The sequence below is a fragment of the Poeciliopsis prolifica genome, unplaced genomic scaffold, assembly GCF_027474105.1.
Source record: "Poeciliopsis prolifica strain line A6 unplaced genomic scaffold, Auburn_PproV2 SCAFFOLD244, whole genome shotgun sequence".
Classification (NCBI taxonomy): Eukaryota; Metazoa; Chordata; class Actinopteri; order Cyprinodontiformes; family Poeciliidae; genus Poeciliopsis; species Poeciliopsis prolifica.
The window spans coordinates 1-22,113 of NW_026562619.1; the positions used below are offsets into that span (position 1 = coordinate 1).

Below are 22,113 nucleotides of genomic sequence, written 5' to 3' on the forward strand. Positions count from 1 at the left end.
AAAGGCTCGCTCTGCAAAGGCTCGCCTTGCAAAGGCTCGCCTTGCGAAGGCTCATCCTGCTCGTCTCCCTCAGCTGCAGGCAGCGTCTCGAAGGCGCTGGGCTCGATGGCGCTGAGCTGATAGTAGAGCAGAGAGTCTTTGAGGAGCTCCGACGGACTCTCCTCCTGGGAGTCAGAAATGCACAAGACGGTAGCGCCCGTCGGAAAAGGTCCCTGCAGGAGGATCTGATCAACACCTTGAGCTGCTTCTTCTTGCTCAGGCAGGAGGCAGAGAGGGTGTGACCCCGCGACCCCAGCAGAGCTCAGCTCCTGCTGCACCGCCTCCTCTCTCTCCCGTCTCTCCTGCTCCTCGGCGCTCTGCAGGTGCAGCACGGCCGTCTCGTTTTCCCGCTCCAGGATATCCTGCTCCACCAGGAGATCGTGGACCTCTTCCACCGACTGCACCTCGCTCTCCTCCAGCTCCGAGTCCAGGCCGATGCCGGAGGACAGGGTCGGGGACGTGGGGCAAGTGGAGGAGGGCGAAGACAAGGGGTCAGATTCAGTGTACGGCTCCCCGGACCCGCTATGGGCGTCCTCCTCTTCTCCACATCCATTCATTATGGTGTGCAGGTAGTGTGTTCGGACGCGCAGGGGGTTGAACTCGATGCGACCGGCAGCGTTGCCGCAGCCATCCCTGGAGCAGCCGCATGGAAAAGACATGCGATCCACCTGAAGAACAAACAAAACACCCTTCTCACTACTTCACTCCAGAAACAGGTTAGGATTGGTCTAGCCACATAAAACATGTTCATTACATTTCCTTTAGAAAATCAGATTTTAACTTGCTCAGTTCTGCCTATTATGATCTGCTTCCAGAAAGAGCTGCTGCCTCTTTAAATCCAAATAAGCTGCTGCTGGCCACACCCCTAATCTCAAAATTTACACTGAAAACTGCTGAGTTCCTTTAAATAAAAACCCCCCACCTGTTTAGAGTTGCTTATGGACCATAATAATTAAAAACTGACCAACATATTTTATGTTTTTTTATTTCAACGTAACGTTTCACAAAATACAGTGTCTATTGTTTTCACAGCTTTTGACAGTATTATGTTTTTAAGACGTTTCTGAGTTCAAATAAGCTCGATTGAAACTTGCTAGATCTATATTCTCTTACTGGAAAGGCCTTCAAACAACCGTACCTCTTTGAAAAGCATTAGCAGAGCCTCCTGCAAATGTTTTCTGGACGATAAGTCAACAACAACACATTTGTCTTTTCCAGCAGCCGTTGTACAGAGCATACAGCAGTAAGACCAGCTGACAAAACCAGCTGCGGATCTGCTAGGGTTGCTTAAGCTGCGGTACTCATTTTTGTAACGGCTCATTTTCCAGACACCAAAAAACTCAAACTTATTGCCAAAACCTGCTGGGCGTTTTGGCAGCCGCATCATTTTTAACACAATAGAAGTAGAAAAAAGTGCAAAATGTGAATTTTGCATCTGATTTGCCAGATTTTCCTTCTTTTTAGCAAGTCTTACCTGGCACTTAATGCCGGCCTGGCTGCAGCCGCAGTGGCGAGGGTCGCAGAACAGGCGACAGTCACAGCCACATTCCTCCCTGGAGAGGCGGATGGCTCTCAGTTCGGTTTTCTCCCGCGTCGATGCGCGCGATCCCGGAGGCTCGCAGCAGGGCCCGGCGGCGCTTCGTCGGCAGAGGCTGGAGGAAGAAACAGTCGTCCACCTCGACGGCGTCCACGTCAAGATCCTCGTCGGAGACGTCCTCCAGAGTTAGCAGGTCCGCCTGAGCGCACTCCACCGTGCCGTTCCTCGTCAGCTGTGGGAGGGAAAGTAGAGCCGTGAAGCAACCGCTGTCCTCACTCCAGCTCAGAAGGAAAATCCCAACGGCGTCGTAAAAGCACATCTTTAAAAGTGACAAACTTAAAAAGATTTCTTTTATTTGTAGATGAGGCTAAAGAACTCCCGTTTTCTTAAAAGGCACAAAGCAGATAGGATCCTTTATTCCTTTGGGAAAATTACATTTCATTTTAGTCCAAAACGGAAATCTTTTTATGAAACGTTCTCGTTATAAACTCATATTTTTATTAGCTTGTTTAACTGAGTCTTAAATATTTGTTTTATTGCGGTGTTTGTATAATTTTTTATTTGTTTTATCAGAGCATGTTTTTCTTCTAAATCAATCTCAAAGAGACAAATAAATAAATAAATAAAGGTTAAATAACACTAAAAATGTTAAATAAAAATGATTTTAATTTCCTTCAGCAAAAAATGAAGGATATGAAATAATATTTATATTCATAGATCAAAGAATATGCCTTTCTCTTATTCAATCAATAATATGTATGTAAGTGAATTCAGTTAGTTGATAGATTTATGGATTAAAAATACACAGGATGCATTTAATGAATAGAAAAAAATTCTCTCTTCTCTTTCTCTTTTATAATATCTTATAATATGAACACATTTATTTTACCAACTCAATATATACAAATTTCTACACTTCTAATCTACAACTATAAAAAAAAACAATTGATTCAGGGTTGGAACTAAACCGAAACATTTATGCTGCTATTTCAAATGTGTGAATGGAATTGTTTAATGAATTTTTCAGGTAAAAATACAAAATACTCTGCTGCAATACAAATGAGGTGGAAAGAGTTTCTGAAATCCCCAGAGGCCATCCGCCCTTTTGTTGCGGTTTAGCCTGCAGCAACCGAGCTGACATCACATGCAACGTTGGTGAGTAATGCAGGTAGAAAGTTTCTCCACTCCTGTGGTTATGCAGCTGAATTTAAAGCAGGGAGAGAAAATGGTAGCTGAAAACCGTAAGAATAATACAAAAACCCAAAGAAATCTGAGAATAATCTGGAGGATATCCAAAGAAAGACGCTGCATTATTAATGTTATTGCAATATTCTGCAAATTGGTATTAATTCTGGACATATTTGGTTCAAAAAGTAGCAAAGATGGATGAAGAATAAGTGTTCCTCCACAACTATCTGAAAATATTCAATTATTCAAAAAAACAATCCTCATCAGAGGCAGAGAAGATTAAATGTTCCCAACATTATGGTGCAAAAGACAGTATAAATCAATATTCCAGTTTTTTCTTTAAAAAAAAGATAAATCAATAAAAAACTTTTAAATTCTTGAAGATATTTTTTCCAGTTACCACAATTTTTAAAAAGATATGTATGTATGTAGAAACATAAATAAAAATTTTACTTAAATATTTTTAAATGTATAATATTTATGTGTGCCAATACATTAAAAAATAGTAAGTTGTAATTTTATTGAAATCTGAGTTCAATAAATGTACTGAGACACATACATTTATTTCAGTATTTTTAAAATATATTTTCCTTATTTAAACCACTGAAATAAAAAAGGAAATTTATATAAATGCTTGTAAATATAATAATTTTTACATTCATTTTTAAGTTAAGTATTTAATAAATTATGAAAACAGTTCAATAATAATAAATTTTAAAAATGCTTTTTTTTATTTCAGATATTTCTAGATCTTTATTTAATTTATTTAATTCTGACAATTTTTATTCAGATTTTCTAGAAATTTCAATGCATTTAAATTTGCATGATGCAAAAACATTGAAATGTGGAAAAAATAAATAAAAAGTCATCTTTAAGGAGCGATTACTTTTTAACAGTGTTGTCAATGGAGTCAGAATCAGTTTCACCTGTTAGTGGTCAGCATGTTTTGCCTGAATGGTCAATAATCTGATCATGAATGGTTTTAATTAATGCAGAGAACATCCCTGGATGTACCTTCATCTTGCGAGCGTTGAGCTTCTCCTGACGCAGGTGCTGGCGCAGCGTGTGTCTGTGGCTGCTTTCCTGTTCGCGTGCGAACTCGCCCAGCGTGTAGTGTCTGATGGAGGAGTGGTGACGCGCCATGCCCAGGGAGCTGCCCCCCTGGCTGGGCACGCTGGTGAAGCCCTGCCGCCGGGGGAAGTAGTACACCGTCACCACATCGAAGCGAACCCGCTTCCCGCCCTGCGACGGCTTGTGCTGTCTGAGGATGGAGGTGGCTGATGACGGAGGAACAAAGAGTTGGAGCTGAGTGTTTCATTTCAGACCTATTGTGCTTCCTTAAACAGGCTATGATAAGTGTATGGGTTATACAAAACATGATTATTACATTTTTTGCTCAAAACCATTCTTAAGTAGAGTTTTTAGTCTGAAAATTTGCCAGGTAACGACACAGTTTTGATCATTTTAGAGAAACCAAATAAGATAAACTTATTACCAAAAAAAAAAGGATGTTTATTTTTTTGGGCTGCTTTTAGAAGCAGTTGTGGCACAAATTTTATTTTATTTTTTTCAATGAACGAATGTCATAAAACATTCTAATTTATATAAAACTCAAAGGCCCAAATCAGATGAGTTGTGTTTATATTTTGAATTTTTATGAATATAAACAACATCTAAGTACTGTCAAATTATAACATCATAAACCACTGATGCATCTACAAGTGAAATGAATAAAAATGGTAATTAGTGGGAAAATTACAACTAATTACATCCATATTGTGTATTTATAAAATTAACTGAAACATATTGAAATTGTAGACGTAACAGCATTCGTTTTCGTGTTTATGAATATATTTATTAGCCTTCGAACTGATGTGAAAATGTTTTTTTTTCTTTACAAACGCAGTTTACGTCAGCTATCGCCAAATTACGGCACTCCATATTCCGCCTGTGCTTATGCTAGTCTGCAAAATGGCGAAGAAGAACTTCAGATCAAAAAACGGATAATTGAATCATTTTTCAGTATCCATCACCTAATTGGTGTATACAAAATCACAAACAATACTTTTTGACCTGAAAATTAACCAAAGTAAGACTAACTAATAAAAACTAAACTAAAACGAAACAATATTTAATTAATAAAAACTTGCAAATATACTCTAAAAACTCATTTGACAGACAGACAGACAGACAGACAGACAGACAGACAGACAGACAGACAGACAGACAGACAGACAGACAGACAGACAGACAGACAGATAGGTAGATAGATAGATAGATAGATAGATAGATAGATAGATAGATAGATAGATAGATAGATAGATAGATAGATAGATAGAGGATAGATAGATAGATAGATAGATAGATAGATAGATAGATAGATAGATAGATAGATAGATAGATAGATAGATAGATAGATAGATAGATAGATAGATAGATAGATAGATAGATAGATAGATAGATAGATAGATAGATAGATAGATAGATAGATAGATAGATAGATAGATAGATAGATAGATAGATAGATAGATAGATAGATAGATAGATAGATAGATAGATAGATAGATAGATAGATAGATAGATAGATAGATAGATAGATAGATAGATAGATAGATAGATAGATAGATAGATAGATAGATAGATAGATAGATAGATAGATAGATAGATAGATAGATAGATAGAACAAAACAAAAATAAACTAGAATAAAAAAACAAAACTTTTATAACCCTGGGAGGCAAAAACTCATGCAAAATATGACTTTTGCATTATAATTCCCCTTTAAATATCCCAGGTGTGTTTCTTTTTTCTCTGCTGTTGCTTACGAGTGAACGGGGTGCTGGAAGGTGGGTTGAGGCTGTCGCAGCTGTCTGCGCTGTCACTGCTGGAGATGTCATCGTCCGAGTCCTTAGGTGTAGAGAACAGAGAGCCGCTGTCCACCTCTTCATATCTTCGTTTGAGGCTTAGGGACGGACCTGCCTCCATGGAAACCTGCTATCTGAGGGCAGTCGGGGCAACAAGAGCCACTGTGTTTAAATGCCTGTCAAATCCGTTAACAAGGAAACTTTCTCTGCATGTTTTAAGACTAAATGTTTGCTCTGTTTCTGCTCTGACGATGTGGAAACCAACAACACATCTGCCTCCTGTCGCCTGTATTCCACCTCCATCATTTCATCCGTCTGCCTCCGCCGCTGCTCCATCCTGAACGTCGCACATTAAATCCCGTTCTGAAATTATCAAGCGTGGAGCCGTAACCATGGCAACTGGGCAAGCGCAGTTCACGCGAAGAGCCTCGAAGCGAGCGGCCTCAATGGCGTTAACCCACCTGATTCCCTTTCACAGACAGGTGAAATTTATCGCATCTGCAGCTTTAATCAAAGTGAACGGAAGCACCTTAAGCTGTGGCTCAGATTCCGATGAGAACACGACGCTTTGCCCGTTAACAAAACCACAAACTTAATGCAGCTATGTATTAATGCAGTAACTAAAGCCCAGTTACTGCATTAGTGATGTCCTAGGCAGAGCTGCGCATGAATGCATATATGCTGAAGGTCGGCTGGGCAGACAGAAATTCAGATGTATAAACAGATTCAGTGGTTAGATGAAGGACAGATGGATGAATAGATGGATGGATGAATGGATTGACCGACTGATGTCGCATTTTAGATTTCATCTAGTGATGAAAGTGAAGTAGCTCCTTGAATTACTGCCAAATCAGAAGCTGTGACTCAGAAATCAACTTTAGCATTAAACTCTCTCAGGGTGCAATGACACATATATTTTTATGGGTCTTGGCAAAATGTAACGTTTTAATTGTTGACTGTGTGGTGTTTTCAGTGACTTTGTAGTTTTGTGTTTTTATTATGCAACATTGGCTTGTTGCTGAAATGTACGATACAAAAAATGTGATAGATTGATTTTTACAATTTTGACAGGGAAGGGGGCAATTTAGCTTGAGACCCCCTTTATTAATGCTTACAGATGGAGGTGTAAGCATTTTACATCCCCAAATAATAAACACAAGAACATAAATTTCTTACATTTATTGTTAAACATTCCTTATAAGAATTTTGATTGTTACGACTTTTGAAACTCTGGAAATGTCCAAAGATTAAAAAATTTTGGACTTTTGAGTCTCAGAAATCTCCACATTTACAGTGTAAAGATGTCTTACATTATTCTCAACATTTCTCAGCTTTTGTCTCGCAAATTTTCAATTTTCCAAACTCGGAAGTTTCCACATTTTGTCTAGAAATTTCTTAAATTAATTGAAAAATGTTCTAGTTTTTTTCTAGCAAATTTTTGACATTCCAAACTCTAGAAATTTTTCTACAAAGTTTTATCAAATTAATTTCAGTTTTAAGTCCAGCTTTTCCTCGGACTTTTGTCTATTACTTTCTCATTTTCACCAAAACTCAGCTGTTGTCATAAATATAATTTTAACAATGACATTTTGTGCCCAGTAAATGTTATTAAATTAACCGTTGTCCTTTATTGAGCATCAATAAATAAGCCTCTGTGGAACTTTATCTCAACTTTTATTGTTCATAAGACATAAAAATGTTATTTTTTACTTGATTTTTTTTTAACACACTACATGAATATTTATTCACATTCAGTCAAAAAGAGACTCACTATACAGCACTGATTTGAATTAAATCAAATTAAAATTGATCAAATCAGTGAATCAAAGTGAGTTCTTCAAATTAGCCTTAGCTAACATTGTTTACTGTGCTGGTCTAGGTGAAATAAACTTGAATTTAATGGAGTGGTAAGTCTAGTTTGCATGTTTTGTAGCTCATGTATTGAGGTATAATTGAATAAAAAAAATCAAATAACATTTATTGCCCCTCTGCTGCATCAGCAACAAAGTGACAGGCAAGTTGAAGTGTTTAGATTCACATAAAGATGAAAATATTAAATTAGACATTTAGGGCAAGAATAAAAGACATTTAGGGCAAATTTACAGCATAAAAAAGCACAATGCACTTGTAAAAAAATAGCATACCTATATTAAAATGTGTAATAATTTTAAAACATGTGACTGCACATCTGTGCATAAAAGAATATTTACAAGAAATGGTAAAACTGTGCTTTGGTGGGATGTTAGCATAGCTGAATAGATGTAAATGTACAACTTATAGTGTGTGAAAGCCTGTTACAATAACCAATAAATCAATGAATCACATGATATATTAAAATGAACTCAATAATTAGCATTTTTATCTTTCTCTTTACACTAAAACTGGATGGATAAAGTCTTCAGTCTGGTGCTTTGGTCGCAACTCGCCCTTTGGTTTACAGAGACTTCATTATTTCTTTTATTTGTTGTTTCTGTTGTTTTGCTAATTTATTCAGATATTCCCACTCAGGGGTTAGAACAGAATTTATTGATCTTTGAGAATGTGTTCTTGCATTATTTTGCCATCATTACCATTATATTACTTGAAAATGGTCTCAAAACGACAATATTATCGTTTATCGCAATAACTTCTGGGCAATTTATTGCCTGGCTCCTTATTGTGCCTGGCTCTATTCTTTAAAACACAATTTATGATCTATTCTGGCTGTACAATATTAATAAATACTAATACACCTCAAATGTTGCAATAACTAAAATGTCTCCACCTCTCTCTTTATGAGCTTTAACATCTAAACCATTGAGATCAGGTGTATCAAGGAGAGTAACAATCCATCAAGGTGACAAATATGATACTGCCAAGCGCTTTACATGGTTTTACATCCTTTCTTTTTTTTTTTTTTTGCATTATTGCACAGAAAGCCAATAAATTGTGCAACTCTACATATGCACACATTCATGCAAAACGATAAGAGGTGAATTTTAATTAAAATCAGACGTGGAGTTTCTTCCACTGAGGCTGCTGCAGCTGCTGTGTGTTTCAGTCTAACCATGACTTGCAGAGTGGACATGATGTCGGTTGAAATGCATTGTAAAAACCCTGAACACTATCAGCCTATAACAGGCAAATGCTCGGTCCTCCCAATCACCATTTTAACCATCTTCCCCCCCCCCCTTTTTTTTTTCCACTCCCTCTCTCCCTTTCACACACACACACACACACACACAAAGCCCACATTTAAGAGACACTAGACCTCCTTACCTGGGGCAGAAAGAGAGACCCTTAATCCAACAGCCTCGGAGGTCGTCTTTCTTTCCAATCCGAGCTGCACATCAATCTTTTATCGCGCAGTGAGACGCTTTTCATGTGCAAAAACGACCGATAGCCCTGCAACAAAGTGATCTGGCTGATTGTCAATTTGCAATACTTCTCTGTCTCTTGCTAGCTATAGGAGGTTACATGGGTTGCAAGCTCATTGTTCTGCACGCCGAAAGATTACAGTGGCCTGACAGGAGCGACTGCTTTTATTTAAATGTGGCATACCTCTGTGTTTAAAGGACAGCCGAGAGGAAAAAAGGAAGAAAGAGGGGCGTCATTGGGTTATTCCCAACATTTTTCGGTGCAGCATGAACAACGCACACAGCCGGATGTGCTATCTTCCCAATATGAGGCTGAAAATTATTACAATGGAGAAATCCGCTGTCATTTGTGCTCGCTTATCGCTTTTTTTCTTTCTTTGCTCTTTTCTTTTTTACCCCCCTTTCTGCTTCCTCACCGGGACCGGGCTCGGTCGGCTGGGCTCACTTCGCTGTCTTCTCGCTTTTTAAATAAAACAACACAGGAGGGAAAAAAGACGCGCATTGGTTTGTTTCGTTTGGTGTCAGATTGTTGGAGATTTTCTGACGAGAAGACGCTTTTTTCCCCTCTCCACCCCGGTTCGCCCCGGCCCCGCTTGTTACAATGTAACAATGGAGGAGGAAATTCTTTCCTGCAGACGTATTTATAGCCGTCGTGACGCCACAAACTCGCCCTGGCAACAAGGCATGCTGGGAAGTGAAGTGTTTTAGATTCATTTCTCAATCTTTGTTCGGTTTAATCTTTTATAATTTCATTTACAGGTATAGTAAATACACATATATAAGCAGTTTTTTTTATGACAACAGTGAAATTATTTGTCTCCTTTGGATTATTTAGCCTGTCATAAGACAAAAAAAACTTATATTTTAAACATGACATTCATTTATTTATATTTATGTCAATTAGAAAGTTACGTATTTGGTTTACAAAACCAGAAATTGCCAACCAACTAGCTAGCAAGTGCTAAGTATTTAATAACAAGTTTAAAGTCTAAATCAGTTCCCAACAAATATTTAGCGACACGCTTTAGTTAGCAAGCTAAATGTTTAGCAGCATGTTAACTAAATAGTCCGTTTGCCATCTGAGTGCCTCTCAGGGCCTGAGAGTCACTGAGAGTTGTTTTTTTTTATTATTATTATTTTGGTTGCTCTTATGGACTGCGTAAACTGAGCACCTTTCCATTCGAAGTTCTACAAGTACCCCAAGGACCATCGGAACAGTTAGTCTTCCATGTTAAACTTTAAAACTCCAGCTGTCTCTCTGATCCAAATCGTAAACTCATCGCTTACATCAGGTTTTTCCCCAGGCTTTGAAAACAGCAGTCATCAAACCACTGTTAAAAAAGAACAACCTGGACAAATCACTATTGCAGAATTACAGGCCAATCTCAAACCTCCCATTCATCAGCAAAGTTATTGAAAAAACTGTGTGTAAACAATTAAATAGTTTCCTCATGATGACCAACTGCTTTGACACTTTCCAGTCTGGTTTTCGTGCTCACCACAGCACGGAGACTGCCCTCGTAAAAGTATTCAATGATATCCATATAAATACGGACTGTGGGAGAACCACGGTGCTGGTTCTGTTGGATCTCAGTGCAGCTTTTGACACTGTCGACCATGACATATTACTGAATCGACTTGAAAGTTGGGTTGGACTCTCTGGTTCGGTGCTCGACTGGTTTGAATCCTACATAAAGAACAGGGATTTCTTTGTTTCAATTGGAAACTTCTCATCAAAGAGGTCAAAGGTCACATGTGGGGTACCCCAAGGTTCAATCCTAGGACCCCTCTTATTTAATATTTATATTCTCCCACTAGCTCAGGTCATAACAGGAAATAATATTAGCTACCACAACTATGCGGATGACACACAGCTCTACATTACGATGTCACCAGGTGACTCTGAACCCATCCATCACTGAATAAATGTTTAGAACAGATAAATGTGTGGATGTGCCAAAACTTTCTCCAACTGAACAAAAATAAAACTGAAGTCATTATTTTTGGACCTAAAGAGGAACGATCTAGAGTCAATGCACAGCTTCAGTTATCACAACTAAAACTAGTGATCAGGCCCGAAACCTGGGAGTAGTGATGGACTCGGACTTGAACCTCCAGAGCCACATAAAGACAGTAACAAAATCGGCCTTCTATCACCTGAAGAACATCTCCAGGATTAGAGGACTAATGTCTCAGCCAGATCTAGAGAAACTCATTCATGCGTTTGTCTTTAGTCGCATTGATTATTGCAACAGCATCTTCACAGGCCTGTCCAACAAATCAATCAAACAGCTGCAACTGATCCAGAATGCTGCTGCTCGCGTTCTCACTAGAACCAGGAAGATAGATCACATAACACCAGTTTTAAAGTCCCTCCACTGGCTCCCTGTAGCTCAAGAATAGATTTTAAAATACTGTTGTTAGTTTACAAAGCACTGAACGGTTTAGCACCACAATACATCAAAGATCTGCTGTTGTTGTATCAACCTTCCAGACCTCTCAGGTCTTCTGGTTCTGGTCTGCTTTGCATCCACAGAACCAGTTCCAAGAGAGGAGAAGCAGCTTTCAGCATCTATGCACAAATATTTTGGAACAAACTTCCAGAAAACTGTAAAACAGCGGAAACCCTGACTTCCTTCAAATCTCAAGTAAAAACGCACCTGTTTAGAGTTGCATTTGAAATGTAATATGTATGGATTTGATTTTGTGGATATGTATGTAATTTTTTTTTTTTTTTTTTTTTTTTTTTTTTTTTTTTTTTCCTGTTGTGGGCAACGGGGCCCGGCGAATACCCGTGGTTAAACGGACGGCGGAGTCCGGCGGTAACAGGCGCTTAAATTCCGTGTCAAAGGGAAGGGGGAAGAAAGGGAAAGAAGAGGGAAAGTGGAAAAAGGGGGGAAAAAAAAGGAGGAAAAAGAAGAAAAAAAAAAAAAAAAAAAAAAAAAAAAAAAACCTTGGTATTTTATTCTATGTTGCATGCCTTCGTGTTTTGTGTTTATGATGTAAAGCACTTTGAAATGCCTTGTAGCTGAAATGTGCTATACAAATAAAATTTGATTGATTGATTGATTGATTGGATAAAGAGTGTGCTTCGGACAGTTCCGCACACGTGTCTTGAACTCTCACTTTAGACCCAGTGAGAGTCTAACGTTGTCCATTGTTGCTCTCATGGACTGAGAACTTTAACTTCCTGCTCTTTCCAACATGTACATTAGTACATTCTGGATGCAGTGTATGGTGCAGACCATTCCAAAAGCAGATCTTGAACTCCTCCACTTTCCAACTCTCTGAGTAAAGCCTCCCTGACATGTGCTGAATCAAGCACATGTTAGAGAGTTGGCTCCCTCACTGACACTCTGCATACAGACTATGCTTCGCAGTGTTCCGCCTGCAGGTCTTGAACTCAGACCCATCGGAACCGCAACGCATGTCTTCTGATGGGTCTGAGTTCAAGACCCGGGTGCGGAACGGTCTAAAGCACCCTCTTTATCCAGAGTGACAGCTGGAGTTTTAAAGTTAAACACAGAAGACCGACTTTGAGGTACTTTTAGGAGTTCGAGCGGCTTGATGGGTGAGTGCTCGGTTGGCGCACTGCGTAAAGACATGCGTTGCGGTTCTGATGGGTCTGAGTTCAAGACCTGCAAACGGAATGGTCCGAAGTACCCTCTTTATCCAGAGTGACAGCTGGAGTTTTGAAGTTTTACACATGGAAGACCGATTTTGAGGTACTATTAGGAGTTCGAGCGTCTTGATGGGTGAGTGCTCGGTTGGCGCACTGCGTAAAGACATGCGTTGCGGTTCTGATGGGTCTGAGTTCAAGACCTGCAAGCGGAATGGTCCGAAGCACCCTCTTTATCCAGACAGCTGGAGGAGTTTTGAAGTTTTACACATGGAAGACCGATTTTGAGGTACTATTAGGAGTTTCGAGCAGCTTGATGGGTGAGTGCTCGGTTGGCGCACTGCGTAAAGACATGCGTTGCGGTAGCGATGGGTCTGAGTTCAAGACCTGCAGGCGGAATGGTCTGAAGCACCCTCTTTATCCAGAGTGACAGCTGGAGTTTTAAAGTTAAACACGGAAGACCGACTTTGAGGTACTTTTAGGAGTTCGAGCGGCTTGATGGGTGAGTGCTCGGTTGGCGCACTGCGTAAACATATGCGTTGCGTTTCCGATGGGCCTGAGTTCAAGACCTGCAGGCGGAATGGTCCGAAGCACCCTCTTTATCCAGAGTGACAGCTGGAGTTTTAAAGTTAAACACGGAAGACCGACTTTGAGGTACTTTTAGGAGTTCGAGCGGCTTGATGGGTCAGTGCTCGGCTGGCGTACTGCGTAAAGACATGCGTTGCGTTTCCGATGGGCCTGAGTTCAAGACCTGCAGGCGGAATGGTCCGAAGCACCCTCTTTATCCAGAGTGACAGCTGGAGTTTTGAAGTTAAACACGGAAGATCGACTTTGAGGTACTTTTAGGAGTTCGAGCGGCTTGATGGGTGAGTGCTCGGTTGGCGCACTGCTTAAAGACATGCGTTGCGGTTCCGATGGGTCTGAGTTCAAGACCTGCAGGCAGAATGGTCTGAAGCACCCTCTTTATCCAGAGTGACAGCTGGATTTTTAAAGTTAAACACGGAAGACCGACTTTGAGGTACTTTTAGGAGTTCGAGCTGCTTGATGGGTGAGTGCTCGGTTGGCGCACTGCGTAAAGACATGCGTTGCGGTTCCGATGGGTCTGAGTTCAAGACCTGCAGGCGGAATGGTCCGAAGTACCCTCTTTATCCAGAGTGACAGCTGGAGTTTCGATGTTAAACACGGAAGATCGACTTTGAGGTACTTTTAGGAGTTCGAGTGGCTTGATGGGCGAGTGCTCTGTTGGCGCACTGCGGAAAGACATGCGTTGCGGTTCTGATGGGTATGGTCTGAAGCACCCTTCAGGTGGAATGGTCTGAAGCACCCTCTTTATGCAGAGTGACAGCTGGAGTTTTAAAGTTAAACATGGAAGACCGTCTTTAAGGTACTTTTAGGAGTTCGAGTGGCTTGATGGGTGAGTGCTCGGTTGGTGCACTGCGTAAAGACATGCGTTGCGGTTCCGATGGGTCTGAGTTCAAGACCTTCAGGTGGAATGGTCTGAAGCACCCTCTTTATCCAGAGTGACAGCTGGAGTTTTAAAGTTAAACACGGAAGACCGACTTTGAGGTACTTTTAGGAGTTCGAGCGGCTTGATGGGTGAGTGCTCGGTTGGCGCACTGCGTAAAGACATGCGTTGTGGTTCCGATGGGTCTGAGTTCAAGACCTGCAGGCGGAACGGTCCGAAGCACCCTCTTTATCCAGAGTGACAGCTGGAGTTTTAAAGTTAAACACGGAAGACCGACTTTGAGGTACTTTTAGGAGTTCGAGCGGCTTGATGGGTCAGTGCTCGGCTGGCGCACTGCGTAAAGACATGCGTTGCGGTTCCGATGGGTCTGAGTTCAAGACCTGCAGGCGGAACACTGCGAAGCATAGTCTGTATGCAGAGTGTCAGTGAGGGAGCCAACTCTCTAACATGTGCTTTATTCAGCACATGTCAGGGAGGCTTTACTCAGAGAGGTGGAAAGTGGAGGGAGTTCAAGATCTGCTTATGGAATGGTCTGCACCATACACTGCATCCAGAATGTACTATTGTAAATGTTGGAAAGAGAAGGAAGTTAAAGTTCTCAGTCCATGGGAGCAACAATGGACCACGTTAGACTCTCACTGGGTCTAAAGTGAGAGTTCAAGACACGTGTGCGGAACTGTCCGCAGCACACTCTTTATCCAGAGAGACAGCTGGAGTTTTAAAGTTTAACATGGAAGACTAACTGTTCCGATGGTCCTTGGGGTACTTGTAGAACTTCGAATGGAAAGGTGCTCAGTTTACGCAGTCCATAAGAGCAACCAAAAATTTAAAAAAAACAACTCTGAGTGACTCTCAGGCCCTGAGAGACACTCTGAGTGACTCTCAGGCCCTGGGAGACACTCTGAGTGACTCTCAGGCCCTGGGAGACACTCTGAGTGACTCTCAGGCCCTGGGAGACACTCTGAGTGACTCTCAGGCCCTGGGAGACACTCTGAGTGACTCTCAGGCCCTGGGAGACACTCTGAGTGACTCTCAGGCCCTGGGAGACACTCTGAGTGACTCTCAGGCCCTGGGAGACACTCTGAGTGACTCTCAGGCCCTGGGAGACACTCTGAGTGACTCTCAGGCCCTGGGAGACACTCTGAGTGACTCTCAGGCCCTGGGAGACACTCTGAGTGACTCTCAGGCCCTGGGAGACACTCTGAGTGACTCTCAGGCCCTGGGAGACACTCTGAGTGACTCTCAGGCCCTGGGAGACACTCTGAGTGACTCTCAGGCCCTGGGAGACACTCTGAGTGACTCTCAGGCCCTGGGAGACACTCTGAGTGACTCTCAGGCCCTGGGAGACACTCTGAGTGACTCTCAGGCCCTGGGAGACACTCTGAGTGACTCTCAGGCCCTGGGAGACACTCTGAGTGACTCTCAGGCCCTGGGAGACACTCTGAGTGACTCTCAGGCCCTGGGAGACACTCTGAGTGACTCTCAGGCCCTGGGAGACACTCTGAGTGACTCTCAGGCCCTGGGAGACACTCTGAGTGACTCTCAGGCCCTGGGAGACACTCTGAGTGACTCTCAGGCCCTGGGAGACACTCTGAGTGACTCTCAGGCCCTGGGAGACACTCTGAGTGACTCTCAGGCCCTGGGAGACACTCTGAGTGACTCTCAGGCCCTGGGAGACACTCTGAGTGACTCTCAGGCCCTGGGAGACACTCTGAGTGACTCTCAGGCCCTGGGAGACACTCTGAGTGACTCTCAGGCCCTGGGAGACACTCTGAGTGACTCTCAGGCCCTGGGAGACACTCTGAGTGACTCTCAGGCCCTGAGAGACACTCTGAGTGACTCTCAGGCCCTGAGAGACACTCTGAGTGACTCTCAGGCCCTGAGAGACACTCTGAGTGACTCTCAGGCCCTGAGAGACACTCTGAGTGACTCTCAGGCCCTGAGAGACACTCTGAGTGACTCTCAGGCCCTGAGAGACACTCTGAGTGACTCTCAGGCCCTGAGAGACACTCTGAGTGACTCTCAGGCCCTGAGAGACACTCTGAGTGACTCTCAGGCCCTGAGAGACACTCTGAGTGACTCTCAGGCCCTGAGAGACACTCTGAGTGACTCTCAGGCCCTGAGAGACACTCTGAGTGACTCTCAGGCCCTGAGAGACACTCTGAGTGACTCTCAGGCCCTGAGAGACACTCTGAGTGACTCTCAGGCCCTGAGAGACACTCTGAGTGACTCTCAGGCCCTGAGAGACACTCTGAGTGACTCTCAGGCCCTGAGAGACACTCTGAGTGACTCTCAGGCCCTGAGAGACACTCTGAGTGACTCTCAGGCCCTGAGAGACACTCTGAGACTTTTTTTTTTGCTTTAAAGCAAACATTGCTACAAATAAAGCAGGTTGCAGAAAATATCTGAGCATTTCTACGTCAAAACCTTTACACCAAAAAACATCGTGCTTTCCCAATGGCCGTCATTTTGAAGAATTACTCTGTCTACGTCATCACAAGTCCTCTCCTCGAGCATGTTTTCTTTTTTCTGCTTCCGGCTCTCCATTTCTCTGGAGCTTAAACTGCCCAAAACTCTAACATTTGTTTCATATTTTTCACTTTTTCAGAAAATTAAAGCAGGTTTCAAGAAGTCCTGATCGGATATAAAGACCCTCCAAGCAGTTGTCTCACTGCTGCATTTATGTCCCAACTGAACAGAAACAAGTCTGCAATGCTCTCAAATTTATTATTCACTGAGGCACTCTGGCCTTGTTGCTCTCATGGACTGAGAACTTTCACTTCCTGCTCCTTCCAATTCTCTTACGTGTACATTAGTACACTCTGGATGCAGCGTATGCTTCAGACCAGGGGTGCTGAAGTCCAGTCCTCGAGAGGTACCATCCTGCAACTATCAGCTGCTCCAACACACCTGAATCAAATGAATGACTTGTTACCAGGCCTGTTCATAGCTGAGCCTGGTCTACTGGAGTAAGGCTGCAACTTAAAGTTGCAGGACGGTAGCTCTTGAGGACTGGACTTGAGCACCTCTGCTTCAGACCATTCCATAAGCAGATCTTGAACTCCCTCCACTTTCCACCTCTCTGAGTAAAGCCTCCCTGACATGTGCTGAATCCAGCACATGTTAGAGAGTTGGCTCCCTCACTGACACTCTGCATACAGACTATGCTTCGCAGTGTTCCGCCTGCAGGTCTTGAACTCAGACCCATCGGAACCGAACCCATGTCTTTACGCAGTGTGCCAACCGAGCAACTACCCATCTTTCCGTTCGAACTTCTACAAATACCACAAAGTCAGTCTTCCATGTTAAAGTTTAAAAGCATGCCTTAAGCAGGCTTTGAACTAAGAACCAAATGGACAGCAACCCAGTCTCGATCCACTGTGCAAACCAAGCATCTGCCGATCTTGTCGTTCGAACTTCTACAAGTAGCATGCCTTAAGACCTGCTTAAGGCATGCTTTTAAAGTTTAACATGGAAGACTAACTGTTCTTTAAAGAGGTTGTGCTCATAAAACGAAGACAAGTTCCACACTGATTTTGTGTTTTCTTTTTGAAACCTTAGCTGGCTATGTGTTATGGGTGAGTCTAAGTTCCCGCGTAAGGCAGACTGTGCTCCGAAGCACAGTCTGCATCCAGAGAGACAACTGGAGTTTTAAAGTTTAACATGGAAGACTGACTTTGTGGTACTTGTAGAAGTTTGAATGGTAAGATCAGCAGGTGCTTGGTTGGTGCATTACATACAGACCGGGTTTTGTTTCAAGGCCTGCTTCAGGCATGGTTTTAAAGTTTAACATGGAAGACTAACTGTTCCGATGGTTCTTGGGATACTTGTAGAAGTTCGAACTGAAAGACCAGTAGGTGCTCGGTTGGCGCACTGCGTAAAGACATGCGTTGCGGTTCCGATGGGTCTGAGTTCAAGACCCGGGTGCGGAACGGTCCGAAGCACCCTCTTTATCCAGAGTGACAGCTGGAGTTTTAAAGTTAAACACGGAAGACCGACTTTGAGGTACTTTTAGGAGTTCGAGCGGCTTTTTTTTTTTTTTTTTCCTGTTGTGGGCAACGGGGCCCGGCGAATACACGTGGTTAAACGGACGGCGGAGTCCGGCGGTAACAGGCGCTTAAATTCCGTGTCAAAGGGAAGGGGGAAGAAAGGGAAAGCAGAGGGAAAAAAAAAAATAAAAAATAAAAAACTTGGTATTTTATTCTATGTTGAAGAGTTGAAGAGTCACTCAGAGGATCAGAGTGAATCTGGACTGGGACAGAGGAAAGCTGTCCTTCTCTGATCTGGATACTAACACACACATACACACCTTCACACACACCTTCACACACAAGATGTTTCCATTCTTCTGCACTAATAAAACTTTAAAGATGGAACCGATGAAGATCTCAGTGATGAAGCAGCAGCTCTGATGATTTCAGCATGAAGAACAAAAAGTCCAAATATAACATTATTGATCAGATGATTGATAATATAGTTTGCTGGTTTGGTGAATTTATTATTGTCATTTTTAAACTCTGTTTTTAATCAGGAAACTGGAGACTTTTTCACATCTTTCTGTGTTTTCCACTGTAATGTTTTGAACGTTTATTATTTACATGTTGATGTAAATAAATTAGTTGGTTTTTAAAAGTTGCTCTTTCAATTTTACTTGTGATGGATTATAAATGAAAACTATCGCAACATGCATCCACATATCAATATAATTCCTTCTGGTTAAATAGTTATTGTTTACATAAATGTTGTAGATTTTCATCCATTTCCAAACCTGAATTTTTGTTTTTCTTGTTAATTTTGGAAGAATTTCATGTAAACAAATATATTTAATGGTTTATAGGAATAAATGTTTATGAATGTCTGTTGTTTACACAAAACAGCAAAAATAAAACCAATAAAAACAAATAAAGTTACACATTATTTCTTCATAGATGGCTTCAGATTAAACATGTATCAATAAATGATGCATTAATGTTTCCTCTCACGCTTTCTGATGAAAGAAGACTTGATTTTATTGGTCAGAGTGGAGGAACACCACCTTCATGTCTTTAAGAACCAGTTTACGGTCCTGGAGTGGCATTGCCAGTCTCCAGATCTGTTGGAGACACTGTGATATAATTAACCAAATATTTGTTATTCTCATTAATCTTTATAATGTATCTTTATTTTATGCTTTCCTTTTAGTTAATCTCATTATAGGATTAAGAATGTTTCTATATTGTTGAGTTGCTGGAATGCTGTAAAGCTGTTACTGTGAAGATTTACTACCTAATCTGTTTGATGTGTCTGGAACGAGATTATCACGTACAAGATAATTGTGTTGCATAGAAGGAGTGACATACACAGTACACATTCTCAAGGTACTGTCTTTGCATTTCCTAAAGGTTGTTTGTTGTTTCCCTGGGGTCGTAAAGTTCAGTTACTAAGACACTGGGTTGTGTGCAAACGACTCATTCTTCCTGCCAGGCTGGATGTTGCCCTGGCCATCCGAGGTGACAGACTCATTGCTTCAAAGATAAAAGAAACACAGATCCCATTGTAGTATCCTGGTCTTGAGTGTTTGTATTTGGTTTTGTATAGAAATCAAACACTTAGTTAGTAAATGAGAACTGGTGCTGTAGCTGTGTGATGAATTGTTTTCCCTCCCTTTAGAGTTAGAGCATCCTTGTGATTAGGGATCCTGACAACAATAAAAAGAGAGGAACAGACAAATGTGCTTCAGAGCAGTAGGAGATTGTAACTGGAGCACATCTCTGTCTGTTCTCCTCGCGAGTAGCAAGAATACCGACTCTTTTGTCTTTTCTGTCTTTGTTAAATATGTTCAACAGGTGTTAACCCTAACAAGATCTAAATCCCATAGAAAACCTTTTCAGGGAGTTGGAAGCCCCAAACATCTCTGCTCTAGAGGAGATCTGCATGGAGAAATGGGCTAAAATACCAGCTACAGTTTGTGCCGAAACTTACAGAATACGTACAGAAAATGTTTGAGGTGAACTTTTGCTATTAACCAAATACTTATTTTACATCATTTGCAACTAAATACTTGAAAGAAATCAGACAATGTGAGTTTTTTAGATATATTTTTCATGTTGTCTCTTATTGTTGAGATGTAAATTACAGACCTCTTTCATCTTTAGAAGTGGGAGAATTTGCACAATTGGTGTCTGACTAAATACTTTTCCACCCACTGTATGTTAATTTCAACATTTCTCATGGGGATCCAGAAATGTTCAGACGATCAGGACAATGCTTCAGATTCAGTGGAAATCTGGATTCAAACATCAGAATCATGACTTTGTTACAAAGCGTTGCATTACAAAAACACTAATATGGAGAAAGGTGAATGATTTAAGGTGAACAGGGATGAATGCTAAGGCAGGATGAGCCAGAAAATGGATCAACTTGTGACACCTGAGGGAAAACGAGGCTGTGGGAGCAGAAAGTGATGAATCAGGTGTGGAGTCTGTGGCTGTCATGATGACTCCCACCTTGGGCAGACAGTGATAAATAAAGTCAGCTGATCTCTATATCACTTAACGCTCGGCTTCATATGTTAGATAACCTGAGACCTCCTGCACCGCTGCATTTAGCAACATTATCAAATGGCTGGGATGGTGAAACGAGCTCAGAGAGGCTTCAGAACCAAAACTTAGAAATGTATAAAAATCTAAAATAATCAGATTCAACATGTTTATGATGTGTTTGTAATGGTAACCAATCATTTTACAAGAAAAGGTTTTACTATTTGTTACTAAGTATGTTTTTATCAAAACTGACAAAAGTCACATGTATGGTCGCTCAGTGCTCCATGTTTGGGCTCCTCTTATTTAACACCTACAAGATACTTTTAGCTCATGTTATAACAAGAAATAAGATTAGCTAGTGTCGCTGTGCAGATGATACTCAGCTCTACATTATGATGACTTTCAGTGTCTCTGTACCATCCAAGAACAAATCAATACATGGAGGTGCAATAAATTTGTAGGTATTTGAAAAAACATGAAAGTGTTGTGGATATTACTCCATCAGCAATGGAGGAGTATTGATAGTGGGTTTCTATTATACTTTTATGGCTTTTATTTTAATTTTCAGAATTTTTAAAATTTTAATAGGATGTACATTTACAGTACCTGCAAATACAATATCTCAGTTTTAGAAACATTGTAAAAATGTCAGAAAATTAATCAAATTTGCATCAAAGCATTTTTTATTCTGAACCAAATTAGCTAGAAGGAAAAGTTTCCCTTCACATCAACCATCATCTTCATCCCAAGTGTTTTTTCTAAAAAAAGATTTAGAGGAAATCCACAAGAGGGCGTCACATCTTTCCCTCAAGTCTGGAATTCAAGCAGGAATGCTTGAAAAAAAGACAGGAAAACATTCAGAGAGATAAAAAAACTCAAAGAAAACACCGAGGACCACCTTTGTCACCTGCCGTCTACCAAACTACCGACTCAGGAGAGACTGAAGGCGACCAGAGAGAAAACGCAGGAACCAGACACTGGAGCACAGACTGCTGCTGGAGGAAAATAAGGAAATCAAAGCAAAAGTAAGAAAATGAGTTTCTTTTGGAGAGAAACTGACTTCCTGGTTTGACGTTCTGTCTGCTGTGTTTTCAGCTTCACTCTGAGACAAAATGGCTTCCAGATCAGACGATGATCTCTGCTGTCCGGTCTGTCTGGAGATATTTAAGGATCCGGTTCTTCTGTCATGCAGCCACAGCTTCTGTAAGGAGTGTCTGCAGAAATATTGGAGAGAGAAACCAAAGAGAGAGTGTGCAGTTTGTAAGACAATATCATTCATCAAAGATCCACCACGTAATCTGGCTCTGAAGAATCTGTGTGAGACTTTCTTACAGCGGAGACAGAAGAGAGCTTCAGAGGATCTCTGCAGTCTGCACTCTGAGAAACGCAAACTCTTCTGTCTGGACCATCAGCAGCCAGTGTGTGTCGTCTACAGAGACTCCGAAAAACACACCAATCACAGATTCAGACCCATTGATGAAGCTGCTCAGCAACACAAGAAGAAGCTTCAGGAAACTCTGGAGCCT

The 22,113-nt window shown here is 41.5% G+C and overlaps 1 protein-coding gene across 1 annotated transcript; it reads right to left on the reverse strand.

Moving 5' to 3' along the window:
* Positions 1-10: 10 nt before the first annotated feature.
* On the reverse strand, positions 11-9,572 carry LOC129357356 (cysteine/serine-rich nuclear protein 2-like; the record flags this gene model as incomplete). The annotated part of the gene is given in 6 exon segments (XM_055026651.1): positions 11-707; positions 1,514-1,631; positions 1,633-1,808; positions 3,779-4,041; positions 5,588-5,760; positions 8,885-9,572. Coding segments are annotated over 5 exon segments (1,414 nt in total), but the record flags the coding sequence as incomplete, so codon positions are not given.
* Positions 9,573-22,113: the final 12,541 nt, after the last annotated feature.